Source organism: Oncorhynchus masou, chromosome 9, assembly GCF_036934945.1.
Source record: "Oncorhynchus masou masou isolate Uvic2021 chromosome 9, UVic_Omas_1.1, whole genome shotgun sequence".
In the NCBI taxonomy this organism is placed as follows: domain Eukaryota; kingdom Metazoa; phylum Chordata; class Actinopteri; order Salmoniformes; family Salmonidae; genus Oncorhynchus; species Oncorhynchus masou.
The window spans coordinates 10409288-10427244 of NC_088220.1; the positions used below are offsets into that span (position 1 = coordinate 10409288).

A 17957-nucleotide genomic window follows, 5' to 3' on the forward strand; every position below is an offset into this window, starting at 1 on the left:
TGTCTGTGTCTCTGTGTCTGTGTGTCTCTGTGTCTCTGTGAGAATGAAGGAGACTGCCATGGTGCCTTGAGGAACAGAGTCTCTTATCAGCTTCCAACATCCGGACTAGCGTGATGGGCTCTTCTTCAGACGTCATTGAGACCTCTCTGTCTATTCTATGGCCATGTTCCAAATGGCACCTTATTCAAAATGGCACCCTATTTCCTATATAGTGCACTATTTTTGACCAGAGCTCCTCTCCCCCCATACCAAATAAAAATGTCTTTAGTGAACTAACGCTTGACTCTTTCCCTTTTACTATCTCTGACTTTGCTGATGAGGAAACATGTACATACTATGACTTAGATATGTGGTTGCCCCACCTAGCTATCTAAAGATGAATGCACTAACTGTAAGTCGCTCTGGATAAGAGCGTCTGCTAAATGACACAAATGTAAAATGTAAATTATACAGGGAATGTGATTCTATTTCGGGACACAGCCTTTATAATGCTTGATTAACTGCACAGTTCGACTGCACTAATCAACGTCCTTTTCCCACAAGACTACATTTCTATGATTGCAGAAGAGGGCCTGTTTTCTCAGTGGAGGAGAGGGGAGGGGTAAAATGGGAGACAACATGGATACTTCTAGAAGAGGGCCTGTTTTCTCAGTGGAGGAGAGGGGTAAAATGGGAGACAACATGGATACTTCTAGAAGAGGGCCTGTTTTCTCAGTGGAGAAGAGGGGTAAAATGGGAGACAACATGGATACTTCTAGAAGAGGGCCTGTTTTCTCAGTGGAGGAGAGGGGTAAAATGGGAGACATCATGGATACTTCTAGAAGAGGGCCTGTTTTCTCAGTGGAGGAGAGGGGTAAAATGGGAGACATCATGGATACTTCTAGAAGAGGGCCTGTTTTCTCAGTGGAGGAGAGGGGAGGGGTAAAATGGGAGACATCATGGATACTTCTAGAAGAGGGCCTGTTTTCTCAGTGGAGGAGAGGGGTAAAATGGGAGACATCATGGATACTTCTAGAAGAGGGCCTGGTTTCTCAGTGGAGGAGAGGGGTAAAATGGGAGACATCATGGATACTTCTAGAACAGTCCTCGTCCACTTACCCTCTCTTTATGCCCTTGGGGGAATCCCGGTCGCCATCTTGGAGGGCGGTCCAGTTGATAAGCCAAATAAGGGAAGTTTACAATGTAAGCCCCTCAACCTCCGTTTTTAGTAGAGTTTGCAATTATGTTCACTCCAGGGCCTAAAACTCCCCATAATATTATTCACGATTGTACATCCGCTAAGAAAAGTCAGAAAAGTTAAAAACAACATCAATTGAGAAGTCAACAAGTAAAAACGAATGTATATAAGTTATAAATTATGCTACTAATGCACATGACGTCACAAACAAGTATCGTAAAAAGTAATGTTTTTGTTTGGTTATCTTTTGGAAATTGTAGAAATAAAACATTTTCCTTCTTCAGAAGTTCCAGCTAGGCAGGCTAAAGTTAGATAGCTAATTCATTTACTAGCTATCATACAGCAGGCGTATATTAATAATGATATATTTAATATAAGTAGACATACACTCATAATAGACTGTAGCGCATGTGAAGCACAGACAAGTTACCAGTGGCTGAAAACACAATCATCGCTGGATGAATGAGTGATGAATTTCCGGCCATCGGTGGTCCATTTAAAAATCATTCCTCCCTCCTTTTTTATTTGTTATTATTATTATTTATTTATTTTATTTGTTATTTTATTTTTATTAACAACAAATGAATACATAAAGCACATGAGGGAACACAAGCATACATAGATTCCAAACAATGGACAATTGAACTAGGGGGTACAATATCACATTACAATTACAATTACGTTACAATTACATTACAATTACATTACAATTACATTACAATTACATTACAATTACAATTACAATTACATTACAATTACACAAGGACCTTAAGGGACATGCATATACCAGACAATTCTAACAGCTTTTTTGTTAGTAGAGTATTCAACTGTCTTAAAATACAGTTCAATTTCTTTTTGTAGGTTACAAAAATGTGGTTTCCTGTTTGTAAATTTACATTTGTGTATATGAAATTTGGCCAAAAGAATAATGAAATTAATTACATAAACAAGTTTCAGCTTATTTCTATTGTATGTAAAGAATCCAAACAGTACATCTCTCCACAATAGTGTAAAATCTTCATAAAAGTGTTCAATTATAAACCTACTGATGTCTTGCCACAGTTTTCTTACATGCATACAATGCCAAAAAAGATGCAACACTGTTTCTGGGTGGTCATTACAAAAGGAACAATTTGAGTTGATGTTTTCCTCCAACGTCTTCATATAGTGGTTGGCAGGATAATATTTATGAATAATTTTAAAGGAAACTTCCTTAATTTTGTTAACAAGTAGGTATGTGTGTGGCAACATCCAAACGTTTTCCAACAGATACTATCAATAAATCCATTCCAATAAGGCATAACAAAAGGTATAGATACAACATCCTTCTGAAACAAGGATCGTATCACTCTGTTGTTGAATGGACCAAAAGAGAAACAAATCTTTCCTACTGATGAGTCAACAGGGTCAACAGAAGGTAGGCTCTGAGGGTCAGGGGTCAGGTCTTAGACACGTTCCTGAAGAACAGAGCAACACCTGAGGGAATGGCATCTAAAACAATGACAACATCTTTAGGTGTTAACAGGGACCTTGTAAAGTGATAAGAATTCTTTATAACTGAGTAAAAGGCCCTCTGCATTTACCAGTTGGCTCACCAATAGGATATTATTTTGGAACCAAAATAAGAAGTATTTTTTACATTCCTTCCTCCCTGCAAGTCTCATCAGACGTCATGATTTGTCATCAGAAGTGTCTACTTAATTAGAGGGCTGAGGGGATAGGGTGTGTCTTTTAAATTTTTGGACCGTACTAATGGCTGCATATACGAATGGACAAGACAATCGATCACGTGACACCATTCATTACTATGTGAAGATTCAAAAGCGCATTAAAGCCTTATGAAGTCGGTTAAGATGGTGTCTTGTGGAGACATAACATGCGCAGTTTGATCTACTCCAGGAAGTGATGTTGCGGGCTAGCTCAGGGCTCTCCGGTCATGTCCAGATGGGAACCAGCTTTTGTCAAATTTACATCAAAAGTTGCTTTTTTAAATGATTTTTTCCCCCGTTTTAGCGAACCCTAACCACTATTCTAAACTTAACCTAATTTTCCTAACCTGCTGTGTAAGTTCTCCTAAACCTGCTACAAATAGTACATATACTGTACTCTATATCATCGACTGCATCCTTATGTAATACATGTATCACTAGCCACTTTAACTATGCCACTTTGTTTACATACTCATCTCATATGTATATACTGTACTCGATACCATCTACTGTATCTTGCCTATGCTGCTCTGTACCATCACTCATTCATATATCCTTATGTACATATTCTTTATCCCCTTACACTGTGTATAAGACAGTAGTTTAGGAATTGTTAGTTAGATTACTTGTTGGTTATTACTGCATTGTCGGAACTAGAAGCACAAGCATTTCGCTACACTCGCATTAACATCTGCTAACCATGTGTATGTGACAAATACAATTCGATTTGATTTGATTTGACATTCTGACAAAAGCTGTATCCCATCTAGCCATGACCAGGCTGCCCCATCTCATTGAGTGACTCAAGTTGAAGACCGACCAGGGTCCTGCTGGCTGCCATTAGCAACTCAATTATCCTTATAACTTCTTCTGTGTGAGATTTAAAAAATAATCATTTCAAGGACGTACAGCACCAGTCAAAAGTTTGGACACACCGACTCATTCCAGGGGTTTTCTTTATGTTTTTACTATTTTCTATATTTTAGACAGCAAAACTATGAAATAACACAATGTAGGAACCAAAAAAGTGTTAAACAAATCAAATATATATTTTATATTTGAGATTCTTCAAAGTAGCCACCCCATTGCCTTGATTGCAACTTTGCACACTTTCACCCATAGACATTTGGAAGAACCTGGACAAATGTAAAATATTGAAGTCAAACCTTTGTTTTTGAAAGTCACTTTTGCCTGTTTAAGCATCGCAATGATTTATTTAAATTAATTCTACATTTCCTTTTTTATACTCAACTATTAATTTCCTCCCATTCAATATTGACTGTAAGTGGGTTACAATTTAAATGAGTAATATCCCTTATCATTTAGGGCTGTTATACAACTCGTAGTCAGAGTGTTTCCAATTTGAAGGGGCAATCTGCAGTTCCTGCGTACTTTTGGACTTTGTGAATTAAATATATGTACCCATTGATTCTTGAAGATTATACCTTCTTAATGAGCTTAGTTCAACTGCCGTACCTCACCATAATCCAAAATATGAGCTTGTTTTTTCTAATGTAAGTAAACAGAGTAAATGTGAACAAATACTATGTAGCCTAAAAACATGGTTAAAACTATATATTGTTGATGTCATGGATGGGCAGTCTTTGCATCCATAGCTCTGCCTATGAATTTGAGTGGTTACATTTATCCAGCCCCATCCATAAGCTTTTTTTTTACCAAAACAATGGCTGGGGACACACTTTGTTATTGTTTGAACTGCTGATTGCAGCTTTAAAGCCATCATCAGCATATTATCATATAATTATTGTTATCTATCGCCAAGATCTTATCCGAGGGGGTTATTAGGGCTTGTGAAGGAATTAAAATCGTGGGGAGGTAGAGTGTAGATGGGGACAGGCACACAGTGTGTGTGTGTGTGTGTGTGTGTGTGTGTGTGTGTGTGTGTGTGTGTGTGTGTGTGTGTGTGTGTGTGTGTGTGTGTGGCTAGAGGCACAGCATGGACCAGACACAGTGCATGATGAGAAATAATATAACAGGGTCATCAGCGTTTATTATCACTGATAACTGTGTGTTTCTTTCTCTGTGTGTGTGTGTTTGGTGTCAGTGATAACAAGAGCCTAATCAGCATCTAGCTGTACTTTGTCTGTGACTGATTGTTTGTCTTTAATGTTTCTCATTTGAAAGGCTGATACCTTGTAACTTACACTTTACATCCAGAGAGAATCCCAAATGTAGCTAGTTTTGTAAGACACTGTATAGATACAGTAGCTATTAAATACATTATCTATAAAATATACTGTATATATAAAGTAAATCTATACAATATGGTATCTATAAAATACAGTATCTATAAAATGTATTGCACAACTAGCTACATTTTTATTTTATCACTTTGTAATGTTGACGCAGGGAGTTACGAAGCAGGTGCAGAACGACACAAAAACGAGAAGCGTCAGACAAGGAAACATAACCAATACTGCCTGAACATAATGAGTGTTGCCAGGTGTGGGTATTGAGGATTGGCAGGTGTGGGTATTAAGGGTTGCCAGGTGTGGGTATTGAGGGTTACCAGGTGTGCATAATGAGGGTTGCCAGGTGTGGGTATTGAGGGTTGCCAGCTTTGCATAATGAGGGTTGCCAGGTATGCGTAATGAGGGTTGCCAGGTGTGCGTAATGAGGGTTGACAGGTGTGCGTAATGATGAATTGCCAGGACAGGTGGTTAGTCGACCGGAGACTTCAAGTTGAGGTGACAACTTTATACATATATTTTTTAATTCCACCCTGTAAACATTCATTTTCCTGGTGGCGAGCAAATGGAGAAGGAGTCTTGTGTTTTTGAATGTGTGTATGCGTTCCTCCTTTGAGAAAACAACAGCTGATCCAAAGGGGGTGTGGCGGAACGTAACACACTTCATCCTCTGCCGAAGTAGTCGATGGAGGCAGCCTTCTCCAGCCTACTAACTAAATGACACTCTTCTCAACCAATCAACCACTTAATGGTTTCCAGAGTCATAGAGGATAGACTTTTTAACCAATTGAGAATCTCCCACAGATTTAATGAAAAAGAGATACTTAGTTTGGGCCTCTTAGCCAGCATCAAGAGGGTACAGCTTCAAAATACTAATGAACTTTCAAAAACGTCTTTGATTAAGTCTGCTTGGAGTGCAAGGTGAATGGGGTTTACACATTTGGCCTCTATTTCATTGGTTCCATTGTGCCAGACAAGCTCAATTAAGTGCAGCAAAAGTGAAGGAAAACAAATAGTGTTTGAACCTCGGCCTTTAGCCAGGTCCAAGTGATTGCAGGGGGGACAAAGGATCAATGCCGTGGTGGCAGGGAAGCTCCCAGGGGGCCTACAGACACTGTGTGTGTGTGTGTGTGTGTGTGTGTGTGTGTGTGTGTGTGTGTGTGTGTGTGTGTGTGTGTGTGTGTGTGTGTGTGTGTGTGTGTGTGTGTGTGTGTGTTTGTGTGTGCGTGCGTGCGTGCGTGCCTGCGTGCGTGCGTGCGTGCGTGTGTGTATGTGTGTGTGTGTGTGTGTGTGTGTGTGTGTGTGTGTGTGTGTGTCCTACTGACACTGGGAAGTAAGTTGTGAGTATTGATGTGCACTCTGACACTTCTGAAAAGGAATCCCCCAAATCCAGAGGGACCAGGCCACAACAGGCCCATATCAAGATTTGATTGTCAAAATGATTGATTAGCGCCACACCACACTTCACTACCGCCACATATGATTGGACAGATTCAACAAAAGGGTGTTTTATATTAATTGACACTCTAAATAGCGATCAGAAATAGTACTGTATATGTTATCAGAAATAGTACTGTATATATTAGAGAGAAAAAAAGTATTTGGAACAACGGCTGGTTACTACCATGTACCCTGTAACTCTGAACCAGCTAGGGTCTAATGTACCATATAACTCTGAACCAGCTAGGATCCACTGTACCCTGTAACTCTGAACCAGCTAGGGTCTACTGTACCCTGTAACTGTGAACCAGCTAGGGTTTACTGTACCATATAACTCTGAACCAGCTAGGATCCACTGTACCCTGTAACTCTGAACCAGCTAGGGTCTACTGTACCCTGTAACTCTGAACCAGCTAGGGTCTACTGTACCCTAGAACTCTGAACCAGCTAGGGTCTACTGTACCCTGTAACTCTGAACCAGCTAGGGTCTACTGTACCCTATAACTCTGAACCAGCTAGGGTCTACAGTATCCTATATCTCTGAACCAGCTAGGATCTAATGTACCCTGTAACTCTGAACCAGCTAGGGTCTACTGTACCCTGTAACTCTGAACCAGCTAGTGTTCAAAGTCTTGCTGACTACAAAGTCATCCTCAGGTTTTCTCCAAGATTGATGTCATCAGCAGGCAGGCCCCACAGCTCCATGATGTAAACATAGAAAAATATCTCACAAAGACAAGTATCATGTCCCAAAAGGCACCCTATACCCTACATAGTGCACTAATTTTGACCAGATCTCTATGGGCCCTGGTCAAAAATAGTACCCTATATAGGCAGTAGGGTACAATTTGGGACAGTTCCATTTGGGATGTATCCAAGATCAAGATCAAGTGAGAGACAAGATAGTGAACACTTGTATCAGCTCACCTACGTAACTAATACCAAGGCTTTAGCTCAGCAGGATCACACAGTAATGTGATGCCTAGAATCCCTTGGTTTGAACCACAGGCCTGGTTGGTCACATCAAAAGCTACAGCAATTTGTTTTCCAACTGTTATATTATTTCTCTCATAATTTTCTCTCTGTGTCTATTAGTGCTAATATGTATAGTTTGATAAGGAGGACTGTCGAATTTGGGTCTATTAGTGCTAATATGTATAGTTTGATAGGGAGGACTGTCGATCTCGGGTCTATTAGTGCTAACATGTATAGTCAGGATCGAGGACTGTCGATCCTGACTCATTGCTCTCAGGGTCTGTTAGTGTTAGTATCTATAGTTCTACAGGGAGGACTGTCGATCCTGACTCATTGGGAGGACTGTCAGGGAGGACTGTCGATCCTGACTCATTGTCTGTTAGTGTTAGTATCTATAGTTCTCGGGTCTATTGCTCTCAGGGTCTGTTAGTGTTAGTATCTATAGTTCTACAGGGAGGACTGTCTGACTCATCCTGACTCATTGCTGACTCAGGTCTGTTAGTGTTAGTATCTATAGTTCTACAGGGAGGACTGTCGATCCTGACTCATTGCTCTCAGGGTCTATTAGTATCTATAGTTCTACAGGGAGGACTGTCGACTCATCAGGGTCTGTTAGTGTTGAGTTCTACAGGGAGGACTTGCTGACTCAGGGTCTGTTAGTGTTAGTATCTATAGTTCTACAGGGAGGACTGTCGATCCTGACTCATTGCTCTCAGGGTTAGTGTTAGTATCTATAGTTCTACAGGGAGGAGATCCTGGCTCTCAGGGACTGACTGTCGATCCTGACTCATTGCTCTCAGGGTCTGTTAGTGTTAGTATCTATAGTTCTACAGGGAGGACTGTCGATCCTGACTCATTGCTCTCAGGGTCTATTAGTGTTAGTATCTATAGTTCTACAGGGAGGACTGTCGATCCTGACTCATTGCTCTCAGGGTCTATTAGTGTTAGTATCTATAGTTCTACAGGGAGGACTGTCGATCCTGACTCATTGCTCTCAGGGTCTATTAGTGTTAGTATCTATAGTTCTGACTCATTGCTCTCGGGTCTGTTAGTGGAGTTCTACAGGGAGGACTGTCGATCCTGACTCATTGCTCTCAGGGTCTATGTTACAGGGAGGACTGTCGATCCTGACTCAGTCTATTAGTAGGGTCTGTTTAGTTTAGTATCTATAGTTCTACAGGGAGGTCGATCCTGACTCATTGCTCTCAGGGTCTATAGTTCTCATTGCTCTCGGGTCTGTATTGCTCTCGGGTCTGTTAGTGTTAGAGTTCTACAGGGAGGAGGGAGGACTGTCGATCCTGACTCATTGCTCTCAGGGTCTATTAGTGTTATCCTGTATCTATAGTTCTACAGGGAGGACTGTCGATCCTGACTCATTGCTCTCAGGGTCTATTAGTGTTAGTATCTATAGTTCTACAGGGGGACTGGATCCTGACTCATTGCTCTCAGGGTCTGTTAGTGTTAGTATCTGACAGGGAGGACTCATTGCTCTCAGGGTCTATTAGTGTTAGTATCTATAGTTCTACAGGGAGGACTGTCGATCCTGACAGGGTCTGTTAGTGTTAGTATCTATAGTTCTACAGGGAGGACTGTCGATCCTGACTCATTGCTCTCAGGGTCTATTAGTGTTAGTATCTATAGTTCTACAGGGAGGACTGTCGATCCTGACTCATTGCTCTCGGGTCTATTAGTGTTAGTATCTATAGTTCTACAGGGAGGACTTGATCCTGACTCATTGCTCTCAGGGTCTATTAGTGTTAGTATCTATAGATCCTCGATCCTGACTCATTGCTCTCAGGGTCTATTAGTGTTAGTATCTATAGTTCTACAGGGAGGACTGTCGATCCTGACTCATTGCTCTCAGGGTCTGTTAGTGTTAGTATCTATATATCCTGACTTTAGTGTTAGTATCTATAGTTCTACAGGGAGGACTGTCGATCCTGATTGCTCTCAGGGTCTATTAGTCGATCCTGACTCATTGCTCTCGGGTCTATTAGTGTTGTATCTATAGTTCTGATCCTGACTCATTGCTCTCGGGTCTATTAGTGGTATCTATAGTTCTACAGGGAGGACTGTCGATCCTGACTCATTGCTCTCAGGGTCTGTTAGTGTTAGTATCTATAGTTCTACAGGGAGGACTGTCGATCCTGACTCATTGCTCTCAGGGTCTATTAGTGTTAGTATCTATAGTTCTACAGGGAGGACTGTCGATCCTGACTCATTGCTCTCGGGTCTGTTAGTGCTAATAGGTATAGTTTGACTGGGCGGACTGTCGATCCTGAGACATTGCTCTCGGGGTCTATTAGTGCTAATAGGTATATTTTGACAGGGCGGACAGTCGACCCTGGGTCATTTGGAAAGCAGTATATTACAGTACCAATGGCTGAAGTCTTGCCCATTTGCAATGCAATTAAAAACAACATTTTTGGAGAGCTTTGCTGTGGTTGATAAATGACGCAGTAATCCGCAACCTGCTCCTCTGTTCGGCTGGAGCACAGTGATGATAGACTGGTAGTGAGAGAGAGAGAGTGGCTGTTAGGAGACTAAACTCACTGAGAACTTTCTAGAAAATAGTAACTAGGCTACACATAGAGAACCGAAAAATGGGTGGTAGGCAACAGAGCCATACATATAAATATATATAGCTGTAGTGGGTTCAGAAAAAGAGATTCGCAATGGCAATCATGCGTCATAGGTGAAAGAAAGGTACAGTAATTATGGAAATAATCATTAAAAACGACCAGTAACAAATAGAGAGATCTTAGCATGAATATTTAGACTTTAAGGCGCTAACACCAACAGTGTTTTAGTGTGTTTCTCTCGTTCCCGAGTTCCACTCACTTCAGCACTATGGACAGCTCCTCATGCTGCGCTCTCTATCCGGGTTCTGAAAGGAGAGCGAGGAGGACACAGACATGCTTGAATAGTACTTCACGTTGGGATACAGTTTGCCCACGCTTTTAAAAAGAATTAGAAAATCAACGATAGTCCATATGTTTTTAAACAGGTTAGTCTATATAGATGTTTAACAATACAACTAATTCACTTCTGTTCATAGCGGTATGACAACACATTCACGAATTCCAGAGGTTATGTATACTTTATTCCGGAAGGTTTTGAATAGCTTCTAATTATGAATCCACTTGTGTTCTTTGGTTTTTCCTTCACCCTATCCGTGCTCACTAACGCCAACTTCCCCTCATCATATCCTTGAGGCGGCAGCTGCACCAGCTGTAAGCGGTTAGCTACTGTAGCCAATTGAAAAGCATTGGCCGCCTGTGATTGCAGTGCTTTCTCCTATTGATTGCGCGCGGAGTAATGTGGACGAGCGTGGCACTTGTGTCTTGCAGTCAGTCTTACTAGTGGAACCGAGCTGGGCTAGCGAAACCCAGTAACGTTGTCCGGTACACACAGAAGGAGGGAAGCTTTTTGATTCAACGTCAGATAACATTTGATCCAAATCGCCAAATGCCCAATCGGAGAAGCTTATTTTCTTAATCAGATCGGCTTGTTTCTCCACCACCATCTTTGGGACGGATAAGTCTCTCTCTCCCTCGCAGTTGCAGAAAATTGCTCCGCAGCCTTGTAAGCAATTGGTGCACTGTGAGCGACCATCATAAATCTGGAGAATTTTCAGCGTCCGCGGGTTTGCTTATGAATTTGCTTAGGCAGGCTCTTTTAAGGAGTTGAGTACGCAGGTTGGAGAAATTGATAAAATGGCACAACAATGCGTTTTATTTTTATTGTGGCTTTCGGGCAGATCACTCGCGGGATTTCCCAATCAGATTAATATAGGTAAGTGGATCATAAAATAATTATAAATAATAAAATATTTTTCCCCATAATGTTATGAATAATACCGTCTTGTTTAATCTTCGGAGTAGGACCTTTATTGTGTGTTATTAAGTGGGCTAACTTGCTTTGCTTCAGTAAGACATTGTGAACTTGCGCTGTCACTTTGATTACAGATGTTAAGAAATTCAATGTTACCAAAATGCTTGAAACAAACTATCACATTGAATAGAAAATGTTGCAACTTTATAAGGGTGAAAATTGGCGGACACAATCCCGAAATAACAGATTTCTGTAGACCGAATGATGAGGAGTAAAGATGGATTGTGTGATCTCTTTCTCCAAATTCATTTGAGACATGGTCCTGTTTACATGATCTGTGGTGTTTGGTTTAACACTTGACATCCTTGTATAAACAGAACAATGAGAATCCCTGCAGCTACAAAAAGTGCTTATGTAAGCCACATTCAAGTCAAGTCTCTTCCTCAAGTATCTTCCTTAAGTTTTGCCCGACAGGCCATAGGCTACCCTCTTAGATAAAAGGTGTTATTGAGAACCTAAAATGTTTCCTCGGCAGTCCCCACAGTCCCCAGACTTTGAAGAGCCCTTTTTGCTTTCAGGTAGAACCTGTTTGAGTTAAATGTAGAACCCCTTCCACAGAGGGTTCTACATGGAACCCAAAACGGTTCTACCTGGAACCAAAAATAGTTATCCTATGGGAACACCCGAAGAACCCTTTTGGAATCCATTTTTCTAAGACTGTACTTAACATCCGTGTGTTGGTTTTGAAAGGGCCAGGGGTTCCCTGTGGGATAAAAAGCTGAGACAGACATAGTAGGATGTAAAATGTGTGTAAATAATGATGATGGGAAATGGTAGCCGAAGTTGATTATGTATCTGTATGTCTTCTAGGTGGTCTGTTCATGCGGTCCACTGTGCAGGAGCACAGCGCGTTTAGGTTCGCTGTTCAGCTCTACAACACCAACCAGAACACTACGGAGAAACCCTTCCATCTCAACTACAACGTAGACAACCTCGAGTCGTCCAACAGCTTCTCAGTCACCCATGCATGTAAGTACAGAGCTGTTTTCAATTAAAATCTCTCTCTGCTCTGAATATGTCCAGAATTCCCCCTTGAAAACACAAGTGCACACACACACACACACACACACACACACACACACAACATTCGTTTAAAAATCTCTTGCTTGGTCTGCTTTAGCTGCAAGCGTGTAAACCAACTGTAGATAAGACCAGGGTACTCAGGGTGGCGGGACAGAATGCCTTTAGATGTCTCAATGGTTCACTGTTGTTGTAGATAAGACCAGGGTACAGAGGGTGGCGGGACAGAATGCCTTCAGATGTCTCAATGGTCACTGCCGTTGCGCTACACCAGTGGTCACCAACCTTTGAGTCAAGATCACTTTCTGAGTCAAAAGGCATGACGAGACCTAGCGCTCAGATGAAAACGAATAAACATACATTTAAAACATGTATTGAGACTATGCAACATTAACCTATTAAAAACAGTTGTGCAGCAATGAGGCTTGTGCAGTAGGCTATAGGCCCAATATATATTATCCCTGCATATTGGCTATGCTTGAATTCCCCTTGCAATGTTGTTGTTCTCAGGCCATTTTGAAATTATATACTTTTTATAATTGCTATATGATCACACTGGTAATTGATCATTTGTTGAATTACTATGAGGCACCGTTGAGTGAGCAGAATAATGTATTTTATTTTACTGGACTGATGGCTTGCATCTATCTGATGGTCAGTCTGAGGGAAGGGAGGGAATATTTAGCATTTTATTAGGATCCCCATTAGCTGTTGCAAAAGCAGCAGCTTCTCTTTCTGGGGTCCACACAAAACATGACATAATAAAGAACGTTAGTAGACAACAGCTCAAGGACAGAACTACATAAAAAAAAATGTTTTTACAAAAGGCACAAGTAGCCTACATATCAATACATACACACAAACTTTCTGGGTCCAATAGAGGAGAGTCGTTGTTCCGTGTTTCTTTATCTGTTTTTTGAAACCAGGTTTGCTGTTTACTTGAGCAATATGAGATGGAACAGAGTTCCATGCAGTAATAGCTCTATATAATACTGTACACTCTCTGGAATTTGTTATGGATTTGGGGACTGTGAAAATGTCTGGTGGGGTAAGTGTGTGTGTCAGAGCTGTGTGTAAGTTGACTATGCAAACAATTTGGGATTTTCAACAACTTAATGTTTTTTTTTTATAAAAAGAAGTGATTGCAGTCAGTCTCTCCTCAACTCTTAGCCAAGAGAGACTGGCAGCATTGTATTTATAATCAGCCCTCTGATACAATGAAGAGCAATACATGTCGCTCTGTTCTGGGCCAGATGCAGCTTAACAAGGTCTTTCCTTGCAGCACTGGACCACACGACTAGACAATAATCAAGATTAGACAACTAGAGCCTGCAGGACTTGCTTCTTGGAGTGTGGTGTCAAATCAGAGTATCTCTTTATTACAGACAGACCTCTCCCCATCTTTACAACCATTGAATCTATATGTTTTGACCATGACAGTTTACAATAAAAGGTATTGCCAAGAAATTTAGTCTCTTCAACTTGTTCAAAAGCCACACCATTCATTACCATATTGAGCTGAGGTCTAGAACTTAGGGAATGATTTGTACCAAATGCAATGTTCTTAGTTTTAGAGATGTCAGATCGGCTTGTTTCTCAGTTTATTAATGGACCAGTTTATTAATGGCTACCCATTCCAAAACAGACTGCAACACTTTAAGGGTTTCAGTGAGTTCATTAGCTGTGGTTGCTGATGTATATATGGTTGAATCATCAGCATACATGGACACATGCTTTGTTTAATGCCAGTGGCAGGTCATTGGTAAAAATAAAAGAGCAGAGGGCCTAGAAAGCTGCCCTGCGGTACACCACACTTTACATGTTTTACATTAGAGAAGCTTCCATTAAAAAAAAAACCTTGAGTTCTAGTCGATAGCTCTGAATCCATGATACGGCAAGGTTGAAAAGCCATAACACAATATATTTTAACAACATTTTATGGTCAATAATATCAAAGGCTGCACTGAAATCTAACAATACAGCTCCCACAATCATTTTATTAATTTCTTTCAACCAATCATCAGTAATTTGTCAGTGCAGTACATGTTCAGTGCCCTTCTCTATAAGCGTGCTGAAAGTCTGTTGTTAATTTGTTTACAGAGAAAAAGCATTGTATTTGGTCAAACCATTTTTTTCAAACAGTTTGCTATGAGCTGGCAGCAAGAGTATAGGTCTGCTGTTAGAACCAGTAAAGGCCGCTTTAGCACTCCTGGGTAGTGGAATGACTTTGGCTTCCCTCCAGCCCCGAGGACAAATACTTTCCTCTAGGCTCAGATTAAAGATATGACAGATAGGAGTGGCTATAGAGTCAGCTACCATCTTCAGTAGCTTTCCATCAATGTTGTCAGTGCCAGGAGGCTTGTCATTATTGATCGATAACAACAATGTTTCACCTCTCCCACACAAACTTTACAAAATGCAAACTTGCAATGATTGTCTTTTATTATGTTTTTTTTATGCATGAATACGATGGCTCACTGTTCGTTGTTGGCATTTCCTGCCTAAGTTTTCCCACTTTGCCAATGAAGTAATCATTAACTTAATTGGCAACATCTATATGGTTTTGTGATGAATAAGCCATCGGACTTGATGAAAGACGGAGTTGAATGTCTTTCTGCCTATATTTAATTTAAATATATATCTTTATATCATTGATCTTGGCTTCATAATATAGTTTCTTCTTATTTTTTGTTGAGTTTAGTCACATAATTTCTCAATTTGCAGCCAGTCAGATGTACAGCCAGACTTATTAGCCACTCCTTTTGCACCATCTCTTTCAACCATACCGTTCTTAAATTTCGCCTCAATCAATGAAGCCTTAACAGTTCTAACAGTCAGTTTCTTTACATGTGCATCAATAATTGTAAGAAGCAATTTCATGAATATATCAAGTGCAGCATCTGGATGCTCCTTATTATCAGACCAATAAATATTTGTAACATCATCCACATAAGTCACAGCAAAATCTTGTGTATGATTTCTCATACACTATTTTAGGCCCAGCTTTTGGAACTTTGGCTTTCAGGATAATAGCCACTATATTGTGATCAGTGCATCCAATGGGTACGGATACAGATTTAGAACAAAGTTCTACAGTATTAGTAAAAATGTGATCGATACATGTGGATGATCTTGTTCCTGTAGTGTTTGTAAACACACTGGTAGGTTGATTAATAACCTGAACCAGATTACAGGCACTGGTTACAGTGAGAAGCTTCCTCTTGAGCAGACAGCATGATGAAAACCAGTCAATATTCAGGTCCCCAAGAAAGTAAACCTCTCTGTTTACATCACATACACTATCAAGCATTTCACACATATTATTTAGATTTTGACTGTTAGCACTTGGTGGCCTATAGCAACACCCCAAAGGAAAAGGCTTCAGATGTGGTTGCATGTTGTCACGCCCTGGTCGTAATATATTGTGTTTGTCTTCATTTATTTGGTCAGGACAGGGTGTGACATGGATTTATTGTGGTGTGTTTTGTCTTGGGGTTTTGTTGGGCGTGTGGCTTAGTGGGGTTATCTAGCAAAGTCTATGGCTGTCTGGAGTGGTTCTCAATCAGAGGCAGGTGTGTATCGTTGTCTCTGATTGGGAACCATATTTAGGCAGCCATATTCTTTGAGTATTTCGTGGGTGATTGTTCCTGTCTCTGTGTTTGTTGTCACCAGATAGGCTGTATAGGTTTCCACGTTCCGTTTGTTTTCTATTGTTCATATTTTCATCGTCATTAAACATGTCTCAAAAATACCACGCTGCATTTTGGTCTGCTTCTCCTTCGACAGACGAGAACCGTTACACATGTTCACTTGGCACAACACTTCAATAACACTTGACATAAGATCTTCTCTAAGCATTATAGGGATATGGCTCTGAATGAATATATATATATATATTACACACACACAGCAACACTTCCCCTATAAGCATTTCTGTTTCTTCTATAGATGTTATATCCTTGTATTGCTACTGCTGTATCAAATGAATTATCTAAATGATTCTCAGAAATGGCTAATATATATGAATGTTACCTGATGTTAGCAAGATACTGATTTCATTAACCTTATTTATATTGCTACATATATTCATATGGGCTATTTTCAGCCCTTTCCTGGGTGGCTTATCAGAGATAGACATAATATGGAAAAGAGCAGACAAAGCAAGACAAAAATATGTATACATTCAGCAGTCCATTAATCAACTGGTGTGTGCTGTGGGGTTGAAGCTACGAACACACAGTCTTGGCTCTCTCATCCCGTCCAAGCTTCTCAGAAGGAGGGTGGACAATGAGCCTGTCATAGAGGTTGTAAGTAATGTCCCCACTGCTGTGGCAGCTTTCATGGCTGGGATCAGTTCTTCCCTCTTCTGGTGCTTCAGGATAGACCTTGTTGAAGATGTAGGTTCCTCTCACGTTCTTGGCTTTTCCAGAACAGTTACCTCGTCCTTGAACCTCAGGAACTTGACCACTATCGGCCTGGGCCTGTCGCCTGGGCCTTTCGCCTGGGCCTTTTCGCCTGGGCCTTTTCGCCTGGGCCCGTCGCCTGGGCCCGTCGCCTGGGCCCGTCGCCTGGGCCCGTCGCCTGGGCCTGTCGCGGGTTTTCCATTCCTGTGAGCGCACCCCACCTCAATCTTCCTGTGTGTCCATCTTCAATTTCTCAGAGATAATTTCCCTCACATTGTCCTCAGACTCCGTCCAGGTCTCATGTCGAGATTCTGCAATTCCGTCCACAACCAGGCTATTCTGCCTTGATTGTCCCTCCCTTGTCATCATGGATTCACACACAGAACTGATGTCCTCTCTCAATGACTTACAGATTGCTGTCATCTTGCCGTTCTCCTGTTTCAACTCATTGAGTTGACCCTGGGAGAACTGCAAACTGTTCTTCAGGTACTGGACCTCTCTGGTCAGGTCCATTCTTTTATTAGTTGACTCCACCAGTATTTGGACAAAACACTTGAAGCTATTTTCTTGTTGCTGAACAATTTTTGTTTGTTTAAAAGATCCTTCACCTGTGAGAGACACCCCTGTCCTCAGCAGGACTCCTGTTGAGGACAGTGTGAGGCTGCCTCTCACCCGACTCAAAATCCCTTTGCTCTCCTTCCCTCCGCTGAGAAAAGATGACAGTCTTCCAGCTGATGGAGAATTTAAGTCGCACTAGATTATTTCTGCCTCATCCACCAATTCATGTTGTTCCTCCTATGACCAGAGAAAGTGAAATATTCCTCGATATTAAAAAAGACAAAACTAACAACAAGCTTTTCAGAACACTTCGGTGTACTCATTCATTGGGAGTGAAAGTAGGGAGAACACGCATTTTGTGGCTCATAAAATGTTGAACAAAGTGTTGACAGTGCTGTATAACAACAAATGTGAACTTAGTCATAAAAAGCAGCTCTTTACTCTATTCGTTATCTCTCTAGTCAATGTTTTAAAACGTTTAGAAGTTTCACAGCATCAACTTTGCAATGCATTCTAGGTTTCTTTTTACAGTCTATGCCTCGAGGAAACTGTGCAGACACGATGATCTGAG

At 41.0% G+C, this 17957-nt stretch overlaps 1 protein-coding gene across 2 annotated transcripts in view; it reads left to right on the forward strand.

The window, feature by feature from the left end:
- Positions 1 to 10885: 10885 nt before the first annotated feature.
- Positions 10886 to 17957, forward strand: part of LOC135545510 (glutamate receptor 3-like) — a 234616-nt gene continuing 227544 nt past the window's right edge. For both annotated transcript variants that reach the window (XM_064973154.1, XM_064973155.1), the window contains exons 1-2: positions 10886 to 11306; positions 12216 to 12374. In XM_064973154.1, coding sequence (XP_064829226.1) covers positions 11228 to 11306; positions 12216 to 12374 — 238 coding nt within the window. In that variant the 5' untranslated portion in view covers positions 10886 to 11227. The remainder of the gene's footprint in view (positions 11307 to 12215; positions 12375 to 17957) is intronic.